The 24,888-nt window shown below is 37.5% G+C and overlaps 1 protein-coding gene across 16 annotated transcripts in view; it reads left to right on the top strand.

Annotated features, from left to right (window-relative positions):
- Positions 1-24,888, top strand: part of RAPGEF2 (Rap guanine nucleotide exchange factor 2) — a 231,494-nt gene that overhangs the window by 89,385 nt on the left and 117,221 nt on the right. For 12 of the 16 annotated variants that reach the window (XM_045798708.2, XM_045798712.2, XM_045798718.2 and 9 more), the window contains exon 4: positions 5,570-5,653. In XM_045798708.2, coding sequence (XP_045654664.1) covers positions 5,570-5,653 — 84 coding nt within the window. Of the gene's footprint in view, positions 1-5,569; positions 5,654-7,484; positions 9,091-18,208; positions 20,129-21,540; positions 22,926-23,368; positions 24,121-24,888 lie in introns of those variants that run through there. The other 4 variants (XM_087866557.1, XM_087866558.1, XM_045798721.2 and 1 more) reach the window with 4 other exon arrangements.

Consider the following 24,888-nt stretch of genomic DNA (forward strand, 5'->3'; position numbering starts at 1 on the left):
CCCCCTTAGATGTCTGTTTTGAGCTGAATATTAAGCTAGCTAAGTGTCTTTTGCCCCCAGCCGCCCGCCCCACTCCTGCCACTCTTGTTTTGTTACAAGTCTTCCTCTCTCCTCAGTTTTCCTTGCCTTCATTGCCGTAAACAGCCCTTTTGGGTTGATTGGGCTCCACAAAACATTAAATGTTCATATCGTGTTAACAGCTGAATAAAGTAGCCTTTTCATGTTACTTTTTGCTCTCTAATAGCCGTCTTTGCTGAGTTAGTTTAGTTTTGATGCTGATGATGATTCTTTCAATCCCCTTGTCAACTTCAGTTTGATCGCTTGTATTAGCTTCCCGCTTATAGGGAACGCGGAGCAGCGCACACAGCTCTTTCATGTGGAGACATCGCCACCGTGTGGACGTACAGGATATTGCTAAGGAAGTTCTTTTAGCCTGGTTTCATTTTTCTGGTTACTAGTAAATTGACACTTACATCTTTGACTTCCACATTATCTTTTTTAAAGATTTTATTTATTTATTTTAGAGAGAGCGCACGAGGAGGTGGGGCAGGAGTACAGGGGTAGGGAGATGGACTAGCCAACTCCATGCTGAGCGCAGAGCCCTACTCCCTGCTCAGCCAGATCTCATGACCCTGTGATCCTGACCTGAGCGGAAACCAAGAGTCTGACGCTTAACTGACTGGGCCACCCAGGCGCCCCTGACTTTCACTTTAATACCATATCTGAGGGGCTCCTGGGTGGCTCAGTTGTTAAGCCTCTGCCTTTGGCTCGGGGCGTGATCCCAGTGTTCTGGGATTGAGCCCCGCATGGGGCTCCCTACTCTGCTGGGAGCCTGCTTCTTCCTCTCCCGCTCCCCCTGCTTGTGTTCTCGCTCTCACTGGCTGCCTCTCTATGTCAAATTAATTAATTAATTAATTAAAAAAATACCATGTCTGAGTTGGTGTCTATTAAATTATTAATTAATTCATTAAGAATATAGCTGAGTGCCAGTCAAGCATTGTGTAGTGTATATATTGGGGGTACTGGTGAGTTAGAGGAGTTTAAAAACTAATGGGGGAAGACTCCTAAAATAAATATTCTGATACCGGCAACTGCTTAATGTGAACATGTACAAAATGCTCTGGGAACTGAGGAGGAAAGTGACTCACTTTATTTGAAAACCACTAAAACACTTCTCAGAGGAAGTGGTAGTTAATCGGGAATTCAAAGGATGAGTAATGAGCTTAGAAGGTACTGTTTAAAAGCTGGAACAGCAGGTTTGTTCAAAGGCCCTGAGGCATTGGTGGGAAAAAAGTGTAGTATGGCTGAACAGGGTGAAGTTTGCTGTTGGGATATTCAAGGTTAGGAACAGAAAGTACAATTGTAGGTTGGCCCTTTTAGAAAGGGTCGTAAGAGAAGGAAAGAGATGAAGAGAACTAGTATTTTTTGTGTATTTATTATACGAAGCACTGCACATATACTGTTTTGTTAAATCCAAGTAATGTGGAAAAGGTATCGATATCCCCATTTTACACTGAAGGAACTAGAATCTCAGAATTTAACTTCACCAGGATCGCATGGCCAGTAGGAAAGAGCATATGTTCCAAAACCTTTGTGCTTTGCATGGCAACGTATTGCTTCCCTCACGTGCTATGCCAAGGGGTTTGGACTGTCCCTTGTTAGGGAACGGTGGGTTATGAGCAGAAGCATGCCATGATCTGATCTGCCTGAGCAAATGATAACTGAAACGGTGCCCAGTTTCTACCTGAAGCAGCACACGGTTCCTGTCTAAAAGGAGGGTCAGTGTTGTTGGAGGAGGGTACCTAGATACCTCAAGACTAAGAATTCAATAGAGAAAAATATAAAATAGAATGAAATTAGATGGAATAAATATTTTGGAATCTGGAAAACAGTGAGTGAGAAGATTTTGTTCAAGAATAGGGTTTGAGCCATTTCTTTCAGGTTCGATGTTATTGAGAAGATGGAGCAAGGCACGCGTCTTAGCAGATTGGCAGAGGTGGGAAGGAGAGACAGCAAAGCAGCCAGCTAGCAGTGGTGGGTTTGTGCTGAGGAGTAGAAGGAAATAAGGTGGAAAGAACCTCACCAGATGACATGCTTGCCTCTTCACCATTATTCCCGGGCTGCACTTGCCATCTTGGGTTCGCCTTGGTTCTAAAAGGGCATCATTCATTTTTGATTACTTCAGAGTCCTTCTATCTAATTATACTGGGAGTGAATCGATCATTTTGTAATGGTCTGTTTATATTTTGTTTTTGTTTTGTTTGGGTTTGTTCATTTTCTCCCTGTTGATGAGATTAAAAAAAAAAAAAGGAGGCTTTCAGAGTATCTCTTCATACATCTAGGCTTTGGAGCCTTTCGTTTTGTAGGTTGCAAAATGGGCTGTATTGGCATCCAATCACTTGTCTGTTGTAGTTCTTCTAAAAAATTCTAGGTCTTTTCTAAGTGTCGGTTTTGGCTAATCAGAGAGACTTGCAGTGTACTAGTTTGCTATCGGTCCCTCTTTAATCCTTAGGTTTCTCTCTTCTGCCCATTGCTGGTGGTGGTAAGACTTAGGTTATTAGGAGATGCTCAGTCAGGTTTATTCCGAGATTCGGCTTTTCCCCTTAGCTCATAATTTCGACCCTTCACTCATATTTTTAAAACATAAGACAATTACTTGAGGAAAAAATTAAAATAACACTGGTGAATACAACACCTGCAATGTATTTGAATAGATATTGACAGAGTTGTCCTTTTTTTGATTGCCATTTGTTGCTGTTGGGGCTTAATATTGAGACAGTTTTCCTAAAGGTTTTTCAAAGTTGACAAGCCCCATGCATAAGAATCACCTAGGTTATTTGTTTAAAAGGCAGGGTGATGGATCTCCCACCTCACGATCATGGACTGTGGGATAGGGGGGAATAGGTAGAGCTTGGGAGCACGCATTCTGAATTAATATCCCAGGCGATTCGTATGCATTTTAAAGCCTGAGAACCACTGGACAAAAGAAAATGCCCGCGTTAGTCCTAGATAACTATTATAGTCAATCTTCTGTTAGCTAACTTCGTTGCCCGTGTGTCTGTAGTGAGGTCTTAGATCAGTTTGCTTACCTTTAAAGTGTAGGAAAGTTTACTGCTGTTCCTGCTAAGTACTGTTCTTAGAACTTCTTCTTCATTTTTTCTTTTGAAAAAAATCATCATTTGTATGTGTAAAAATGCTGTAAAACCTCTGGGATAACGACAGCTGCACTGTGGGAAAGGAGTATTTGCAGACTTTGAAGGGAAGCAGGATGTACCCCATACTGAAACACTCCTTGCCTGAGGCATAATTGGAGATGATTTCTACCAAAGTCAGGAGAATTTTCTGGATGATTAAGACTAAGTAAAACAGATTTTATGGTGGCATCTCACAGCAAGGAATTTTTGGAACACAAACCGACATGAATTCTGTGGGGGGAGGGGTGGGAAGAGAAGGAGATGGAAAGGATTTTCTAGCTTACAGCTATTTCCAGAACACGTTAAAATAAAATTCACTGTTTTTGTTTTCTTAGTTCTAATGAGCTTATTTTTATAAAACCTGAATCTGTAAAAAAGAAACAACTCAATAATAAAGAAATTGCAGTGATTATATTTGGCATGGCGTGTAGTGTAAATGCTTATTACCAAGTTCAAAAAATGTTTGTTAATTGAATGATCATCGTCTGCCAGTTTCTACTCAAGCAAATATAGCTCTTGTGAGTTAACATTTGAATTTTTTGGAAAAGGTAGAGGAAACAGCCCATCTATTAGGAAAACAAAATTATAGTAAGTGGAAAAGGTTGGTGGACCAGTTTCTTATCTTTATCTCCTTAAGGTTTTTCTAGAAGAATCAACCCTAATTATAGGGTAATGAATGGGCATTCAGGGAGCCAGGATATTTGCTGTTATAGTACTTTATCCACTTTGGACATTGGTTGTCTTTCATTTCATGCGTGCTTTACGATCAGTGCCAGGAAAGCTGAGTTTACAAACCTTGCTCTTATTTTATCCATACTAATTTGCCTTCAAAATGGACAGATACAGAATAACTAGAAAGCCAATGAACGTTTGTTTTATTCTCTGTGTCACAGTTAATCTAGACCATGGTATGTGATAAAAAGCTCTACAATAATTATTATTTGCATTCAATGAGTATTGTTCATTTAATCCTTGCAGGCGCTCTAATAACTTTCCCAAGGCCACATAGTTAATAAGCAGTGATCTTCCTTAACTTCCTGTTTTTCTAGATTTCATTTCTCTTGACCAACCTTTTGGTGATAAAGGAAGCATTGTAAGAATAGATTAAGTTTACATAATAATTCTTCTTTTCTTTTATTTCAGTGTTTTATTACTTGTTATTAAAAAAAATTTAAGCTATGCTTGCATTTGGGAGAACACACTTTCACTTGACATAAATTAGAATTTAATAATAACGCTGTCGCCTTATGCTAAGAAAGACAAAGTTTTCCCCCCAAAACTAGGTAAATGATTGTAGATTGCAATCTCAGCTCAGCCGTTTGAAACTCTAACACCCCCACCCCCACTTTCCTTAACCTATAGTAATTTCTTTCCCCAGAGCGCTGATTTGTAATTTACTAGTTTATTATTTTTCTTGTTTATTATCTGTATTGTCCCACCAGAATATAAGTTTCATAGGGGAAGGGTTTTTTTGTTGTTGTTGGTGTTCACCAAAGTATCCTAAGCACCTAGGATAGCCCTCATCATAAAATTATGAAACATTTGTTAAACTAATATAACAAACTGTATTATATGTTAGTAAATCTGTGGGAACATATATAAGCAAGTTGCTGAGCACCTGTGGAAAACAATTTGACGTTTATCAAAATTACGGTGTACATGCCTTTTGACCCAACAGTTGCGCTTCTGGTTACCAGTCATAGTCAATACTGTATGCACAAGGTTACTCATGGCACTTTTTATTAATTATTTTTAAATAATCGCAAATGATTAAAAACCACAGAAATGACTCTCACTGGGGTTGCTTAAGGCAAATATGGCCCATCCACAAGAAAGCTGTGCTCTCATAAAAAGATCTCTACGAGCACAAAGGAAAGAACACGAGAGAGTATGCTATCTCTCCATAAAAAGAAAGAAAAGACAGTAGAAGGACTAAGAATAGATGTCCATTTTTCTGTGCATACACATAAAAAAATTCTGAAAGAATATCCAACAAGTGTGGTAGAAAAATATGAGAGCTTGGTAGACTGGGGAAAAGGTTGGGAAGACTGAGTTTCACTGTTTACCTCTTTATATTTTGTTTTTTGAAGCGGGGGAAGTATTTTCAGTCAAAAAAAATAAAAGATAAAACTTGGGATGGTAGGTGCAATAGGTCTAAGGAGCATTTAAAACATTTAAATATACTGGTAAATATCTTTAGCTTATTTTTGGGATAAAAGATAATTTAAAAAATGAAATGTTACTTTTATGTACCTATTTATGTTATTTCGTCATTCTTCATGGTTCTAAAAGGAACACGGGTACTATGTGCTATGTATGTTTTGATTTTGTTGTTGTCATAGCTAATCATCTGATTTTATTATCTTTTTTTCCAGTCCTGATGATATTGGGACCTGCTGGTATATCCTTCTGTCTGGTTCCGTGTTCATTAAGGAATCCATGTTTCTTCCAAGAAGCAGGTATTGTATAGATATTCGGTAATAGATTATCCTTGAAGCTTAAAATCCTTTTGCAGAATTGAGTTCTTTTGCAGAATTCTCTTCCTGTTTCCTCTTCCATTGACACAAAGCAAGGTAGTACCTTGGGGTGTCGATCTTTAAGAAAGGACCATTTTATGTTTAAACACTATTACAATCTCTTTAACCAAGGAAAAGAACAAAAGCACGTGCTGGTGACATGTCCATTTGTTATGAGAATATACATGTCAGGCTAGTTTAGGGCACATTTGTTCATCTCTGCCTCTGTAACAGGCAGTCTCATAAACATGTAAAGAGAAGTGAAGAAAGTTCATTGAGACCACATGGGACTGGATATAGAAAGCCAGGGACTGTCATTTACTTTTCTGCTTCTCAGGACCTTAATGCCTTTCTTCCTGTGATTTTGGCTTTTATGTGCTGACTGTTGATTTATGACCTTACGTCCCTAATGATTATGTCATTTGATGGTAGTGCCCATATCTTTTCTTTGGACTCTCTAGGCTACTGTCTGATTGTCTGGGCTTGGGGCAGATGTGTACCTAGTTCCAATCAGCTATGACCAAAGAGGGTTAGGACTTACCTGTAATACATGTGGCCACCTATGTTCAAGTTCCCTGACTGAGGGTGCCAGCCACTAAGTTTTACTAATTATTTTTTACCCCAATTGTTTATTTTTCACAATTAAATATTTTTATTTGGACTAAAGTGTTTAAAATTTTAACTGATTAAGGGGCGCCTGGGTGGCTCAGTCAGTTAAGCCTCTGACTCTTGATTTCGGCTCAGGTCATAATCAGGGTTGTGGGAGTGTAGAGCCTGCTTGGGATTCGATCTCTGCCTCTCCCCTCCACCCTGTGTGCCCATGCACGCACACACTCTCTCTCTCTCTCTCTCTCTCAAAAAGAATATCTTTATTTAAATTTACTAAATAAATATTTAAATTGACAAAACTTATTAAAGCATAAGGACCACCCACCCTTCTGTAACCTAACTCTCTCACAAAAATATTTAAGTGTATTCTTGAAGAATTCTGAATGGGTCAGAGAGATGTTAAGAATCTGTTTTAAAGATAAAGGGGTGCCTGGGTGGCTCATTCGTTAAGCGTCTGCCTTTGGCTCAGGGCGTGATCCCAGGGTCCTGGGATTGAGCCCCGCATTGGGCTCCCTGCTCTGCTGGGAGCCTGCTTCTTCCTCTCCCACTCCCCCTGCTTGTGTTCCTTCTCTCGCTGGCTGTCTCTCTGTCAAATAAATAAACAAAATCTTAAAAAAAAAAAAAAAGAATCTATTTTAAAGATATGAATAAACTTTTATAAAATGTCAGAGTCAGTGAGACAGGGAGAGGTAATATATACAGGCCTGGGTGTGGTACTGGAAGGCACTTTGGAGGCCAGAATGTAGTGAGAGTGCCAAAGGCACATTGCATCCACTGAAAAACACTCTGGTGCACTTCCCATGCCTCTTTGCCCTTCTCCTACTCCAAGATCAGATCGGCAGGCATTATTCTCTTTGGAAAATGGCCCCATGAGGGAGAGAGGCTCTACTGCCTGTTTGTTTGTTGTTTTTATAGTAGCAATAGTTGTGGTAATGGTAATAGCGTTGGTGGTGGCAGTGGTAGTAATAGAAGTAGTAATCGTCGTCGTAGTAGTAGTAAAATGATGATAGAAAAATAGCTAAGGCTTTGATAGTGCTTTCTGTTTACCAGGTCACCATTTTAAATGCTAAATGTGCGTGTGTGTGTGTGTGTGTGTGTGTGTGTGTAGTGTGTGTGAATGAAATCATTTAATATTACAACTACCCTTTGAGGTAAGTATAATTATCTTCTGCATTTTATGACTGAGGAAACTGGCAGGAGGGGATGGCAGGTGGTTGTACCTCTTAGAAATTGCCTAGGAAGCCTGGAGTGTCCCTGTGAACCAGCTCCTATAGTTCTAGGAGTTCTGTTTCCCAGAGGAATGGCGAGTTGAGTAATAACACTCTTCTCCTTCAAATACAGGACCTTCATTTTAGTCCCTTTTTGGAGACTCTAACTGTATTTCTGAACTTGGAAGAAGGTATAGGCAAACAATATTTAAACATTGTCATATTTTTAAACTTATATATAATTTTATGTAAATAGTAATAATAATTACTATATAAATTAGCAAAGATAAAGAGAAGGAAAAAATCACTTATAATCTCCAGTCCAAGATAATCATTCTGTAATATTCTAGTGTTTTCCTATCTAGTCTTACATGTATGCATTCCACATACTTAAGAGCATACTTAATAAACAATTTAATATCTTGTTTATTTCAATTAAGGAATATGTATACATATATATTTGTTGCCTTGTAATATTAAAAACTCTAAAAGGCTTATACTTTATGCATCTTATTGCCTGTTTAATTGTTCAGTTATTTGAACTTTCCACAGTTTAGTTAATAAATGTAAGGGTACATTTTTGATACTTTTTATTATAAATATTGCTTTAATGACTGTGATTTGAAATTTACATATCTTAAAAGAGAACAGAGGTTGGTGACTTCATTATATTGATGCAAGGTCTGTTGTGCAAACCGAATCTATAGACTGAGGTCCTAGAACAGTGAAGGAGCCTGTGACGATCTTTTTTGACTACCAGCCATAATTAACTAGTCAAGTAACAGCTTGCTCTAACTTTTGGAAAGGGAACCTAATGTTCAGAAAGCTGCTGTTCTAGAAGAAAGAGGACTTGCAGTTCAGACCTATTTTATGAACACATTGGACTCTATGTCTAATTATTTAAAAAGATGACATAAGTTACTCTTCTCTGGCTGGATGTCAAATGCTTGCAAGCCAGTACTTTAATGGGATGAAGGAAGGAATGGTGTTTCAGTCTGAATGACTACTAGTACTATATATAGGCTATTTCTGCACGTTGCACCTGTGACATTTGCTCTCAGTTGTTTGTTTCCTTTGGTGATGTTGCCTTAGGGATAGTGCTGATACTGTTTTAATAAGGAGTCTCTGCTGGTGCTATGCTAAAGGTTGACGTTAGTGATTCATATATATTTCCTTCTCCAGAAGATGTTGAGGTTTGATTAGAGAATAATATAGGTCAGCTGTTAGTAACAGTCTGATTTTATAAAACAACTAATTCACAGATGATTCTCCACATTTACCGTATTTTTATCATGTTAGTCTGGAAATTGTTTATTGGTATATATAATAAATAACCAGCTCATTCTCTTAAAAGTTTCAACTCATTTTGACAGCTAATTCACCCTGAACAGTTAGTTTTGAATCAAAGTACTTTGAAAAACATTTTTATATTTTTAACTTATTCTCATGAAATTGCTTTGACGGCTGATATCATCAAGTGAAGAGGATGATATACATTGGAAAACATCTGTCTTTGGCTTCCAGATTTCATTCGCTTTGTTGAATTCCTCAGTCGACATTTAGGTCAGCATTTTGTGGTTTTAAAAAAGAAATTCTGTTTTCTTTTTACATAGATAAAGGTTCCTGCGGTTGCATACCTCTCTGTGATTGTTGAAACATGAATCTTTTCCTGTGATAAGAATTACAACATTTATGGAGTCTATTAATTCCTTTGAGACTATCAGTGACAGCTTACTCCCATTCCAAGCAATTTAAATGATATAAATGTTTTTATGAGTTTTATTGTAAATCTATTATAAATGTATCACCTTTCGAAACACAGGTATTTGTACAAGTGGCTGTAATGTCATTTATAATGTTGCTACACATAATGTAAGATAGGGCTAAATTCTTATTTGGAGTAAAATTTGTAGTCTTGAAGCAATGTATGATTTATAGTAATGTTTTTCTTAAAGTCTTATTTAAAATAAATTCAGTTTCTTTGATCAGAAAGATGGTAAGCAAGGGTAATTTAGGAGTGTAGCGAAGGTCATTCTCATTCCCATTTAGGAAAATATCAGAGGGGACATTTGTCACAGATGAATATAGACACAGTGTAAACTGGATGTGTTTTTCAGTGCTATACGCAGTGATGGTCACTGAGTTGTGCAGGTGGTGTCTGCAGTAGTAGTACGTTGATCTGTTAAGACAGTGACAGGCAGAGGGTGGTGAAATATTTTGAGGAAGGAGTTTTTACCCCCCTAAGTTTTTCAAAGGCACCGTTTGCATCAACAGTAAGGCTGGAAAGCAATAGATGAAACTTGTCTTATATAAAGTGTTTTTTTAAAATATACTTTTGATTATTCTACCTATGGGCAGGAAGATATTAATAATGTTCATTGTCCTAATGTGATCTAAATCAGCATATTTATGGAACTTTAATAGAAATTGTTATATACTTTAAATTTTCTCACTTTCAAAATTGTATCATCTTACGGATGCTGAGACCTACTTGGTAGTAAAATCACAATTTAATAACTTGGGTTAATATGTTGTGTTTTGGCTACTGGCTTCTTTGAAAGGCTGAAAATTTTAATGTAGATATTAAAGATAGCCTTAGACTGTGCCTCTAAACTTTCACTTGCTGTTTGGATTGTTTGTTAGAAAAGGAGACAGTTTACCTACATTAACTCATAGCATTGGAATCTTTTTCTAGTTATTTATCAATCATTTCACATTTGTTGGCAAAAAACAGAATGCTAGATATTTAGACATTATTGTTATAAAACTCTCCTTTGGGTTTACATTGATCACAATCCTGGAGAAAAAAATCACTTTATTAAAATGTTGAACATGATTTTCTCAATAGTATCAATTTTATCATAGAAGCTTCCAAGGGAAGGGCGTTTAATAGAAACGATCATACATACCGTATTTAAGCATAAATATTATTTTTATTGCTTTGATAGTTAAAAACTTTCTATATTTTTTATATACAGAGCAATTAGTAAACAAATGTCTTCACTTTGTATCAGGGGCTGTAAGTTTGAAGGAAAAGATAAGCCCAAGCTAGCCATAGTCTAGAAATTTTGAAGATGCCAAGAAATGGGTTATAATCAAAGCTGGGAGCCAGAGGAATTGGGGACAGAGGGTGGAGGCTTCGGATGCATGGATGGGATCATTTAGCTACCAGGTTGTCAGGCAGCAGACCTAGTGGGACAAGTAATCTGTACACTGTAAGTATAGTAAGAGGTTATGTCTATAACTGGCAAAGCACTGTCCATGGAAACTGCTAAACATTGACATGCTATCAAAATTTAGGATTGGTTCATAGGCCCTTTTCATATTTATGGGTCATTCTGTCTCATCCTAAAATAGGTTCAGTAGAGTTTAAATTTTGAGGACTATTTCCATGTCATTTCAAATAGTAGTTGAAACTGGCATTAAGTCGTACTGTATGGTCTCTATATTTAAAGTTCTGGAGTTTGCAAAAGAAAAGAAATGGTCTACTCCCTGCTGTCATGTAATTTGATATCTGGTTGGGGAGTTGAGGCTGTTTTATATGAAACATGAAAAAATTGCCTAGGTGTCATTAGATAATATAGAATAAATTGATACAGCAAAGACCACACAGAATGCAGGATCCCTTCCAAGATTAGTGGCGTTTTAATGTATGTGGTAATCAAGAGTAGCTCTTAAGGAAGTGAATTTTGAGTTAGGATTATGATTTAGATTGTTGGACAGTGGCTGCAAAGGAAATCTGGACATAGTAAAGAGCATGAGTGATGGCACAGAAATAGGATTGAAGGACCACAGTTCATACGTAAGCAAGAGCTTGGGTGGAGGCACAGGAATAGGATCATTTTTCTAGAACAGATGTGCACTCGAGAGAGTGCGCTAGTTGCAAAGCATTGGTGATGGTGGCATTTAGGGGAGGTCTAGTTTACAAAGTGACATAAGTTGGTTGGAAAGGCTAGGATTGTTGGTAAGTTAGGTGTCATGTAACATTGACAAGAGGTTGGGAGAAATGCACCCATTTCTTTGTATCGTGTTGGCTGTGTCCATTTACAAGGAGTGCTTCTCTTTCATTGATACCAAATGTATCGACAGTTTAAAATTTAAAATTATACTATGGTACTCTCAATAATCACATTTTAAATTAGAGCTGGCAGCTATAATGAGGATAAGTGGGGAAACAAGACATTTAACTAATCAGTTCTGAGAGTCTAAAATACTATTGTCATTATGATTCACATGACAAACAATGAGCTACTTGAGTTTAAAAATCACAGGCTTCCTTCCTGCTCCCCATTGCTGCATGATAAGTTAATCGAATGCTCTGAAACATGCCAGTTTTTTTCACTAACAGAAGAGGGTGAAACAATGGAAGAATGATTCTGTGTTTACATGGTAGGGACTGAAAACACAACTAAATATTCCTTAATTCATGTAAAGAGCTGTATAGGATTAGAAAATCATATTCTTGAAAGTACAAATGTGTTATAAGTCATATGATGCCTTACTGGAGTTGGAATACGGTTTTTAAAAAATAACTCACTGATGAATCATGTTATGGAAGGGTAACTTCATTGGACATTAAAAGTATCCAAATGATATGAAGGGAGGGTGAGGATTAGAGTTCTGGAAATTGTACATTACAGCTAAGATTTACCTTCATTTACTGGCCAAATCACAACAATGGTAGCGTAGATTAAGAATGGAAGGGAAACCATGGTTACTAAAGAAGGAATGGGGGGGGGGGGAGAAAAAGAAAAACTGTAAGTCATTTTAAAACTGCTCTCATTGGGTTTTTAAAGTAACGTATTGGTCCTATATACCTTCCTTCTCACATGAGGAAATATCAGTAACTTATAATAGGATTAAATGACTTGATACCTAAGTTTTTCAGAAGTTTTCTTTATAGCCAGCGTTACTAAAAGTTGTTTATTTCTTTAAAAGAAAAAATTGTCCTTCCCTCCTTTCCTCCCTTCTTTCTTTCCTTTCTTCTGAGAGAAACCATAAGATTTTATTTAATTCATATTTGAAATATTCTAAAGTTGGCGGATGATAGAAGAATTAGTAAGGGCTAATAAATTACAAGAACCACTTATCTCAGATCTCGGACATTGTCTCATACAACCCATTACTACATTATTTTGCAGGAGCAGGTGATTGGGGCCTATAATTGGCCAATTAATGAAAATAGTTGGTTAGGCATGGAATCATAGAAACACACTTTTTTTTTTTTTTTTAAATCAGAGAGAGAGCCAGGGTGGGGGGTACGGGGCAGGAGCAGAGGGAGAAGGAGAGAGAGAATCTTAAGCAGGCTCCATGCTCAGCTCAGAGCCCGAGGTAGGGCTCAATCTCATGACCGTGAAATCATGACCTGAGCTTTAATCAAGAGTCGGATGCCTAACTGACTGAGCCACCCATGTGTCCCAGAAACATACTTCTATTTTAACTTAAAAATGTTCAACTTAATCTGTAAATATAAACACACACATATATATACTTGCGTATATAATTGGATTAAAATATACACATATATGCATGTATGGGTGTATTTTATTGGACATGACTATTTCCCATCAATCTTCTACGGTTATTTTGCCAACACCTAATCCAGTGGCAGTTTTTTTTTTTTTTTTTTTTTTTTTTTTAACTGACATACCTTGGGATGCCTCGGTGGCTCAGTTGGTTAAGTGTCTGACTCTTGGTTTTGGCTCAGGTCATGATCTCGAGGTCATGAGAGCAAGCTCCAAGTAGGAGTCTGCTTGGGATTCTCTCTCCCTTTGCCCCTGCCCACTGTGCTTGTCTACTCTCTCTCTTTCTCCAAAATAAATAGCCTTTAAAAACAAAACAAAACTGACATACTTTATTATAGAGATTTCATAAGCATTCTACTTCATAGATTAAGTAATTAATTTAAATAGTACCAAAAATAAATGATAATATATATATTTTTAAAAATGTTAGTCTGTTAAACCTAATCATTACAGGGGATAGTATCCTAACAACTTCATATCTTAGGAGAATTGTTTACCTAAAGGTGATGAGCATAATGACTAGAACTGATTTCTGTCACCAAATAGTACCCAAGGCCATTAGTTATGTCCTTTTAAGGGAGTCTTCAACTTGATGCTTGATTAGTATTAATGAGTCCTTCTATCGACCTCTGTCCTGAACTGCTTGTCTTCAGTTACATATGCGTATCCTTCTATCTTGTTCATTCTACAAATATTATTGAGTTGCCTCTGTGTGCCTGCCTGGAATATAGTGTTGAAACGCTGAGATCCTGCCTGTGTGTCACCAAAGCCAAGAGATAAAACGTGTTTGAGAAGGTCAGTTTTTCTGGTGCTGCAAGGAGATTCAGCAGGGTGAGAGTAGAGACATGACCTTTGGATTTAGCCACTGACAGGTCATAGGTGACCTGAGTGAACCAGTCTCAGTGAAGTGCTAGAGCTGGTTGGGGGGACAATGGGAAAACAAGAACCGGTGAAAGAGAAAATTGTTACAGGAAATTTCATTGTGAAGCAGAACAGGGAAATGGGGTGGTGGCTGGGAGTTGTTTATGAAGTAAAGAGAGGTTTGTTTCTGTAAAATTAGAAGTGCTAGTGTGTGTTTGTATGTTGATAGAAATGACCCAGTAGAGAGGGGTAAATGGATGATACTGGAAAGAGGAGAGATAATTGCAGAAGTGGATGAGACCCACAAGGGGAGAGGTGTTAGCTTTGGAAAGAGTGAGAGAGCTTCACCTTCTTGGCAGGCTTATGATAAAAGCTATATAGTTCATTGGGTAGATTTGGGAGTTCAATAGTGGGTATTTAGGAGTTTTGACAAAAGAGGGAGAGAAGTTGTGAAACAAAGGGAGGATTGTGTGCCCATTTGATATTTGTAGTCATAAGTGTGTGTATGTTTCCTAGAAACTTTTGGCTGTTTAGGGGCAGGCGTGGAGAAGGTGGGTAGTTGGGTGTTGCTGGGGTTTGTGCTTTGTCAGTGTGTACAGTAAAGGGAGAGATGGGAGCAGGAGTTAAGGGTGTATTTGGAACACCCATTCCTTACGCGGATTCTCTCCAGGTTCCTTGAACTCTAGATACCATACATGTAAAGCAACAAACACCTATAAGTGTGCTTGACTTCCTGCTCTTTCTCTGATAATAGCTTTAATAAATAGCCTGTCACCTACTCTAGAAATTTCTGTGAGTCTCCATTTTGACCTCTCTTTTGTCCCTTGACAATTGTTTTTTCTTTATTAAAGTAAATACTTCAGAGTTAGAAATGACAGTATCTATCCAATTAACTGCCTCTGTCACCACTGGCAGTGACTTTGTTCAGGTGTCACCCTCACTATTAAAGTAGCTCCCCATATGCTTCAGTACTTCTCCCAGAGTGTCACTATGTCATTGTGGGAAGCACCAAATTTTTCTCCTTGATCCTTCGCATAATGAGCTTAAATGACCATCAACAGCCAAACAGATAAAATCCAGACTTCCTAGTGATATGTTCAAGGCAGCTCAAATGTCTCCAACCTACATTATTCCTTCTGCCTTCTTCAGACACCCAAGCCGATCATTGTGGCCCGAGCATACCTTTGCCAGGCTGTTCTCACTGTTTGGGATGTCTGTCTTGTTGTAGCTACCTTCACTCCCGCTCCTCCTCATCAGCTGGTGAAAACAACACGTTTCCAACATGTTTTCTTCTCTGGGAACCCGACCTGTGTATTCCTGTCGGGATTAATCATTCCCTACCCATACTCAACTGTAAGATTTTTTGAAGGGCATGTGCTGTGTTACTCATCTTTGCTTTCCCAGTGGCTAGCACATAGCAGCCCTTTCATAAATATTTGTTGAATCATATTGGTTCAGGATTATATTTTTAACTTGCCCTTTAAAAAAGAATTTAACAATATTATGCTAAAATCCTCCCTTTTAGAACTAACTTTTCAATAACCTATGATGTATTGAAAGTCTGTTCGGTATCGAGACGAAAAGTCTGGGAAAAGAAGGAGGCTGCAGCACGATGGAAGGAGGGAGTCTGGGGGTGCTCATGAAGTTGGTTCTGGCCAGTTTGTGCAGGAGTGCAGAAGGAGGGGAGAAAGGCAAATGGTATCTTGCTGCATATCGTTTTGCTTACTGCCTTAGTTACAGTTAGTTTTGGTTGTATAAAACAATTGCATAAACACAGCAAGAACTACTTTTTTTGGTCACACAAAAGAACCTAAAGGTAGATGGTCCGTGATGGTCCCATGGCTCCACAGTAGAAAAGGTTACAGGCTTTCATCCTTCCTCTGTACTTGGGCTTACACACAGCTGCCACTTTCGGCATCGGTTTATACCGCAGGATGGCTGCTGAAGCCCGCCGTCATGCCAGCGGTGGGAGCTAGAAGCAAGAGGAAAGGCAGGACAAAAAAGTTAATTTCTATCCCCATCAGATTCCTTGAAACAAAGTTTCTTTTTATATCACATTGTCCAGAGGTACTTACGTGGCCACTTCAGGGTACCCAGGAGTCGAAGACAAGTAGTCTTTTATTCTGCGATGGAATGCACCCGCTAAAAAAAATAATATAAAAATATCCTTCTAAGGAGAAGGAGGAGAGTGGAAGTTGGAATGGGCCATCAGCAGTCTCTGCTACATTTGCTCTTTCGTTTCCCCTCACATTCTCTTAGTTTGTTCATTATTTTTCGTTGCTAGATTGTTCTTCCCCTCAGCCGTAGGCTCATACTCTTCTTCAGCTTATTCATGCTGTTTCAGGCCTTACATCATCTATAATTTCTACTTGTCGTATCTAAAGTTGACTCGGGTCCAGGTATTCCCATGACAACACACATACAAGGTAAAGATATAGATTAAAGAGTTTAAGGAAATACTGGGTAGGTTTCCGAATAAGGCGAATAAAATTAAGAAACGAATGCGAGCTCGGTTTGACCACAGCTGGTGATATTGAGGGGAGAGTTTAGTTATACTTGATATAAATGTGTCCTGTGTTAAATTTGGAATAAGGTAGATGTCTAAATTAAAGGAATAGAGGAGACATGTAGAACAGACAGTGGAATATATTAAAATGTTCCCCTTCGGGTATTACTTGTACTTTCTGCTTCAGGGTGAAGCATCTTTATTCTGGAAAGCTAACATGATTTTGAGCATTTTTTAGACCAATCTTACCCTTTTAAATCATGGGATACCTGATGCACAGAGCAAAACTGCTCTCTAGAGAGGGAGTTCAGTTGCTGGATCAAGTTGGGAATTTGGTTGCTATAACTACAACTTCACAGATATAAGCACAGGCTTTCATAGTCCTTGGAAAGTTGGCATTGGTAGCGTCTTAACAAAGTAAGTAGCCTTAAGGAGAGGGACTCTGATGTCTTTGTTTGTAGTATGATTGATATCATCTGATGCTTGAAATCTTCAGTCGGGGAAGTTGTCATTTGTGATCCTTGGTGTAAATGAGTGTGTGAGAGTTCACCCTAGATGTCCTTCTATGTAGTGATGTTTGGATTTCTCTTGCAAAAGTAAATATTGTATTTCATAAAGGTTTTAAAGTCTGACGTGTGTGTCAATGAAATGCAATATTCTCTGTAAAAAGTTGGATTTGCTTATCTATTGCCAGGTGTAAGGGAACTCACAACCACTATTTGTGCCACAGTTATTTTGGTGGGGGGGGGGCTTGGTTTGGAGGGATGGGTGACTTACCATTTCACCTGTATGCATTCAAAGTGTCTTAAAATATGTATCAACTAAATTTTTTTTAAAAAGAAGCATACTTTTAGTATTGGGAATACTACCAGAAAATAGGAGTAAGAATGTTATTACTAAGAGAAAGATTGCGATATGAAACAAATTATAGTTGGTGAAATTGGAATATATTTATTAAAATAAAGGTTTCCCATTAATCATAGTTCAGGAACCCTCTATTTTATTTTACTATGAGTTCAATTATATATACGTACATATATGTATAAAAGGCAACAATCATATATTTGAATGTTAAAGAAAATGACTTTATATTACGTACTGCCCTTGATTTTTTTCAGTGTACTGGCAATTGTTTAAAAGTACTTCAAGAAGTAAGATAGTTGAAATAAAGTAAAGTAATAGCTTAGATGTGTATTACCATCTTTATGTTAGAATTTAAGTAAATGTAATGTGTACTTAAAATTACCTTCTATATTTATTACTGATGGGAATATTGAACTGTAAGTTGAAAATATTAAAAAAAATTTTCCTTAGGTGTTTCTTACTTTGCCACTTATCTATGGCTTTATAGAGGTTATGTGGTTTTTGCAATGAAATATAAAATATAATTTCTGGTATTGCATGTTCATGTGTTATAGATCTATAAAAACACTAAGTAACTGTATTTTCTTAGTTATACATTTATCTAAAATTTTTTTGGTCCTACACTTCAAGATTATTTTTACTTTGTTTTTTATTGATGACTTATTCTATGTTTTATAGTTATAAACTGCTTAGTTTATCAACTTTATTAAGATAATCTTTATTTCTTAATCTAAAGATTTTCAGAGAATTTAAAATATTGAGGCAATGGTCAAAATCTGTCACTTTCCTAGTTTTACATTTTCATTATTATTTTTTGCTTTATTAAGATGAATTTAGACAACTATCATTAAGTATACTTTAGTTTTACAAGTAGGAAAACTTCATTCTAAATCATATGTAATACACAATATATCTATATCTATACCTATACATGTATTTATCTATATCTGTATATATCTCAGAGGTCTGCTGCTGCTGAGATGGTTTATATAGTCTAAAGTAAAAATTACTTAATTGTTATTCAGAATCTTGTTTTAGTTTACCACTTTGTCACCTGATCTGATTTTTAACTTATATAATTTTGGAAACACAAAAGTGAAGAGTTACCTGTGAATAGGGTCTTCTAGGTTTTAAAATCATTATCCCATTTAAGTGAACTTTTTAAAAATTGAAGTATGATTGGCATATATTAAGTCAACTTTTAAAAAAAGATTTATTTACTTATGAGAAAGAGAGAGAGAGGCCGAGATTGGGGGGGGTGGGGGCAGAGGGAGAGGGAGAAAGAGAATCTTAAGCAGACTCCCCACCGAGGGCAGAACCCTGTGCAGAGGCTTGATCCCACAGTCCTGAGATCATGCCCTGAGTCCGATAATTAACTGACTGAGCCACCCAGGTGCCCCTATTAAGTGAACTTTTAAAAACCTTTGTATGTAGTTAATTTTATGTATGGAAACATCACTGTGGCTAAAGCAGGGATTTTTTTTCCTTGATTCTCTATGACAGAGTATAAAGTAATTACAGTTTTTCAAAATAGTAGAGAAGAACTGGCTGCTAACTACTGTAGCCCAAGAAGTAAGAGTTTAATTTATCCAAACAATGTGCTTGTGGGATGAAAGTAGAAAAGACATTGGATTAGAGTCCTTGTGTTTGGCAATAAAGATGGTTAGCAGGTAACATGGGGCAAGATTATGAAAGGTAATTGACCAAGGCAGAGGTTTCTAAACTGGGCCGGTTAGTAGATTCACCTGGCTTGGTATGGGTAAAATCCCGAGGCCCAGACCCTAGAGATTTTCGTTCACTACAATCTAGATTGGACCATACACTCTGATTTTCAAAGTTTATAAGCAGGTGGTCCATCAGATTTGAACTGAAAGGCTGGGCTAATGACCACGAAACTGATGTGTAACCATGAAGTTTAAAGATCAGTCGAATGAGAAGATCGTGGAAGATTTGACAAAGCTGGGACCAAGACAGGAACCCTATCTCAGTGGCCTTAGTGTGCCAGAGTTAAGGGCCTATTATTTTCAGGAAAATAGAAGTCTATGGGTCCATGTCAGTGGAATTTAGAAGGACTAATTGATGGAATTTAGAGACTGAAGTTACAGATGAGGGAAAAGATGGAGTGAAAGAGGTTCCAGTGCTTTGAACTTGCATGTCTGGTGGTGTGATGCCTTTGCCAGCTATAACCAAATCTGGAAGGAATGAAATGGGTGGATATCAGCGTTGAAATGAATATATTTGATATTAGGTGTGTTGTGGTACATTCTTTGACAGACAGGGGGAGCTACAGGAGGTATGAAGAGAAGCTGGGTATTGAGTCACCTGAAACACTTTGGAGATACGGTAGTGTAGGGTGGAAAGGTCGGTAAATAGGAAGAATACAGAAGCAAAAATGAGATGCTTATAAGGTCAGAAGGCTATGGGACAGACTTCGACAACGAAAATTTTGCTGCTCGTTTCAGTGCAAAATTACCTCATGGCCTGTTTTAAGCAAACCATGCAATATGTTGCCAATTCTCATTAAAGTGGATGCCAGATTTCATAAATTCTATTGAAATTTCTTTCTTTCTTTCTTTCTTTCTTTCTTTCTTTCTTTCTTTCTTTCTTTCTTTCTTTCTTTCTTTCTTTCTTTCTTTCGAGAGTGTGCACATGCGAGAGAGTGCAGGGAGCGGGGTAGGGGCAGAGGGAGAAGGAGAATCTTAAGCAGGCTCCATAGACAGCATGGAGGCTGACCTGGGTCTTGATCTCATGACCCTGAGATCATGACCTGAGCCAAAATGGACGTTGGACACTTAACTGGCTGAATCACCCAGGCACCTGCATTCTATTGAATTTTGTAAGCAAGGTAGTATTAATCTTTTGCAAAACATAACTTGAAAATGATGATTTGGGTTCCTTCCAATTTTTCACTTCTGTCAACATTCATGAACATCTGTTTGTCTGGGCATATGTTTTTACTACTTTTTGAAAACCTAGGAGGAGAATTGCTGGATTATATGGTAAATGTATGCTTAGCTGTATAAAGAACTGCCACACTGTTGTCCATAATGGCTGTAATATTTTGCATTCTCAACATGTTTTGAGAATTCTGGGTGTTCTACATCTTCCCCAACCCTCCGTATTGTCAGTGTTTTTAATTTTAGCCACTCTAGTGGATATGTAGTGATAATCTCACTGTGGCTTTATTATCCGTTTCTCTGAAGACTATTAAGAATATTTTCATATGCTTATTAGCTATTCATATACTTTTTCTGGTGAAATGTTAGTTCACCCACTTAAAACAATTTTTTAAAAATTGGATTTTGCCCACTAAAAAGGTCTATTTCTGGAATCCTTCTTCTGTTCTATTGATCTAGTCAGTTCTTTTTTTTTTTTCTTTTTAAGATTTATTTTTTTAAAGAGAGAGAAAAAGAGAGTGAGCGTGGGAGTGAGGGAAAGAGGGAGAGAGGGAGAGAGAGAGAGAGAGAGAGAGAGAGAATATGATTTCAAACAGACTCCCCGCTGAGGGTGGAGCCCCAGGTGGGGCTCTATCTCACGACCCTGAAATCATGACCTGAGCCAAAATCAAGAGTTGGATGCTTAAACAACTGAGCCACCCAGTGCCCTGATCTACATGTTAGTTCTTATACCAATACCACATTGTCTTCAATTGTGTAGCTTTAGAGTAGCTTTTGAAATCACATAGTATAAATCCCCAACTTTGTTCTTTAACAAAATTGTTTTAGCTCTTTTGTCTTTACTTTTTCATATAGATTTTAAAATCAGCTTGTCAGTGTCAGATATTTGTTAGGATTTGATTGGATTTGCACTGAATCTATAGATTAATTTGGGAAGATTTATTCTCAACAATATCAAGGCATCCACACCATGAACATGGTATATTTCATAATTTATTTACATCTTCTGTGGCTTCCCTTCGCATGGTAAAGTATCTTTCTGTAATTTTTAGTGTACAGGCCATATGCATCCTTCATTAAATTTATTCCCAAGTGTTTTATTTTTGTTGATAAGTAGTAGGTTTTTACTACTTTGGTCTATAAGGGAAGATCTGAAACAGATTAATCAATATTGCCAGGATTGTCTACTTATTGGTAGAATTAGAACAAGTACTTATAAAAGAAGGTAAAACAAAATAAATATGGTTTATGAGAGATGTCCACATTTTATTCAGATGAATTAAATTAGTAGACATTTTATTACTTGATATCTTTGTAAGAAATTATATATAAGTGAATTTATGCTTTTATTTTCTTGTAAATGTGTTTTTTTTAACTTCTAAGAATTTTATGAATGTGCTATTACTCAAGTGACCTGTGTTTTTTAGGGGGGGGTCCTGTAAGTCCTGTCTTACAAGGACACACCTACTATTTCAACTTCATTTATGGTATGCCAGATTTGGGGGAGCTTAGTGGCTAGGTTTTGGTGCCGTTCCTGTAAGCCTTTAAAGAATATCAGATGCCTGGTTGAGACCTTGTTTGATTTTTGAGAACAGTTCAGTTTCTTCCTGGTGAAGGGCCAGTCTGAATCATTCATATGAATTCATCTACCATTTTTCTCATTAACACGTTACATAGATCTGTTTGGTTATTTCTTGGTGTAATTGTTTATTTTACCTGTTTAGTGAATTTTACGAAAATCAGGTTTTTAGATAAGATGTTCGAGCTAAGCTTCTTTGTCTCTTCAGCTCCTACATGATGAGCTTTGCACAGTGAAGTGGTGAACATTTCACAGAGGCGTTCTGGATAAGGCATGTGTCTATATGCTGAAGGGGAAAGCTGTTATGGACCATAACTTTTATGCAAACTGATCAGCTGCCATCTGTGTACAAAGCACTGTGATCAGCAGAGACCTGTTTGTGCCACTGTGTAGACTGATAGCAGCAGATCAATTTAGCTGAGCTGTTCTGTAGCAGTTTGGTCACGAGGACATAGACACTACCAAAGTGTAGTCATCATCACACCACTGTCCTTTGCTGGTTTAGATTGAGGCAAGAGAGAAAAACTGCTTGCTCTCCACCCCAATACAGCTGAGGTAAGATCCACCTTTTTTCTCTTGAAGGGATAAGCAAGACCAAAAGCAGCTTCTTTGAACTTTTCCCACATTGTTTTGATGGAAATTTATGCTAGTTTTTTTCCATGATAATCCCTCAAGCCAGGTATACAGTTCAGCATCCCTTTGGTGGAGAGCAATGTGTGTAGTGCAGCTTAGATAAATTCTAATAACAAAATTTCACTGCTGAGCACATCTAAGCATTTGACCTTGAAGACTCATAGGAGAGCAGACATTGCAGATTTCCCTACTTGCCCTAGACTTACAAGAGAGGAGATAATGAATTAATAGAAATTGATAAAGAGCGTCTGTCAGGCAGCCGCTGAGGTCATGAGGCTGGTATGCGGAAACAGTGCCCATACAACATGCGTAACACATAACTGCAGCCAGGAGGGGCGGGTGGGTCATCGAAGCAGGAAATTAGCCTTCAGAAGGAATGTTGGCTCTCTGCACAAGCTACAGCCGCATGGACTCACTGAGAGAAAACACACAGGGAAATGGGGAGTGCTCACTGCTGCAGAGAACAGATCTCCTGTAGAAGGTAGCAGCGCTATTGCTGTTACTGGTGCTTCAGAGATATGAAGACAGTGCAGGTTAGATCTTTATTTTTAAATGAATTAAAATGTTCATAGTACCAATAGCAAATGTTTAGTACTCCTCCCGTAGTTAAATAGACAACAGGCTGCCGAGGAAGGAACAGAGAGGAGAAGACACAGCTTATGAGGCCTTTGCTTGTAATTTTTCTCTTGTTGCTCTGTTTTAAGCAAAGGTTAAATGTTGAGATTTGCCGTGGAGCAGTCCACCTCCGTTATTTTGTGTGGGGTGATGATTGTTAGAACATTTCTACGTGAGCCTTGAAAGGAATTTAGAGACTCGTAAGTGTATATTTAGTTTTCCCAAATAGTTACGTCTGAAATATGAGCTTGTGAAAGGCAGTGCTCTAGAAATAATTTGTAGTTTACACACACATGTAACTTATATGTGTACTTGGTGTGTGTATGTTTTTTGTTTTAAATAGCTGTTACCTTCCCCCCCCCCTTTTGGTTAACCCATGAGTGAGGACAAAATATTTAAAAAGATTAAATGCATTTTTATGGTACGTTTTTCAGACCATATTCCTTTTATACTTAACATTAAAATTTACTCCTAAATATTCTGATTGAGAACGGGATCGATGGCGTCAGCAGTTACTTGTTAGATTTTTTTCCCCTAAAGTGAATTGCTGTTCTTCTATTTAAAGACAATGTCATGTGAATGTTTTTTTGTGAGCCCCAAGTAATAGATGGATTTTGGTTCAGGAGCATCACGTTCAATCATTTACTTACATTCTTAGGGAAGAAAATGAAATTTAGTAACTACTTATCACTATCTAGAAATAGGTATGATAAATTAGTATCTTGGAGTATCACATTTTAAATCATTTTATAAATTAGGATCGCCCACCGGTATAATCTCAGTCTGATTGCTGTGCATTCGCTCGCTGGGGATAGCCTGACATGAGTAAGTTTACATTCCCGCACTGAGGAATTCCATTCCACCGAGTGGTTCTGACGTACAGCAAGAATGTGGAGGCCCATACAAAGGGCAAGTTTAGGGACAGTGATAGAACAAGCTTCTGTATTCAGCAACTGGCTTTCGTGGAAGCTTACACTGGTGGAAAGTGCTCTTGACTCCACTTGGGTGGGGAAAATGTGGTTCCAGAAAGTTAAGACAGGACGGCCTTACCAGAGTAAGATCCCTCAGTTCCCTGTCTGGTGTATTATTACCAAAGGTATTTATGAAAACTAGGTAAGCCTTTATATTTTCAAACATTTGTGCTTTCTGGTTGTGAGTCTTGAACTTGAAAGAAAGTTTATCAAGCTATTAAAATTTTCCCTATTTTACATTATGTAGAAGACTAATTACTTTGAGTAATTTTTTGTCTGCATATTTTTAGTACTATAAAGTCATTGCATTTTGCACCTGTAAAAGTATTGAAGTTAGCTTATTTCAATTTTAGAACAACTTGTAATTCTTAATTTTAAATTTGTTCTGTACAAAAACTTCGTGGGAATTAAAATCTGGATTGTTAAACTGTTTTTGGAGCAACCCTTCCTAAATTAGTTGTACTTAGGGAATATGAGCATTTAGGAATAATCTGCCTGCTATGCTCTAAGTGGTCTTTTCCGTAATCATTTGTGTGAGCTTAACTTTTTTTAATAGCTCAGAGAACTAATAGATTGACCAAAAGTGAACCTGCATCACTCTTCGTTGTCATCTTTGGCTGTTTAATGTAAGATTATAAGGACATTCTGAAATTACATTGAGGTTAATAGTTGAAAGCCAAACTGTATAGTATATTCATACGGAACAGTTTTAGAAGAATTTAAAATAGGCTGAAGTAATTAAATTTTCATACTGCATAGACCTAAAGACTATCAGCATTTTTAAAACACATATAGCGTACTTCTTCCTGTCTCCCTGCCTCTTTCTTTCTGACTTCATGGCCTCTTGTGAAAGGCTGGCATCTAGTGTAGAAAGGACTAGCAAGTTTTCAAATAGTCAGGCCAATTCTCT

This window comes from Ursus americanus, chromosome 13, assembly GCF_024610735.1.
Source record: "Ursus americanus isolate L20-20 chromosome 13, mUrsAme1.1.p, whole genome shotgun sequence".
NCBI classification, from domain to species: Eukaryota; Metazoa; Chordata; class Mammalia; order Carnivora; family Ursidae; genus Ursus; species Ursus americanus.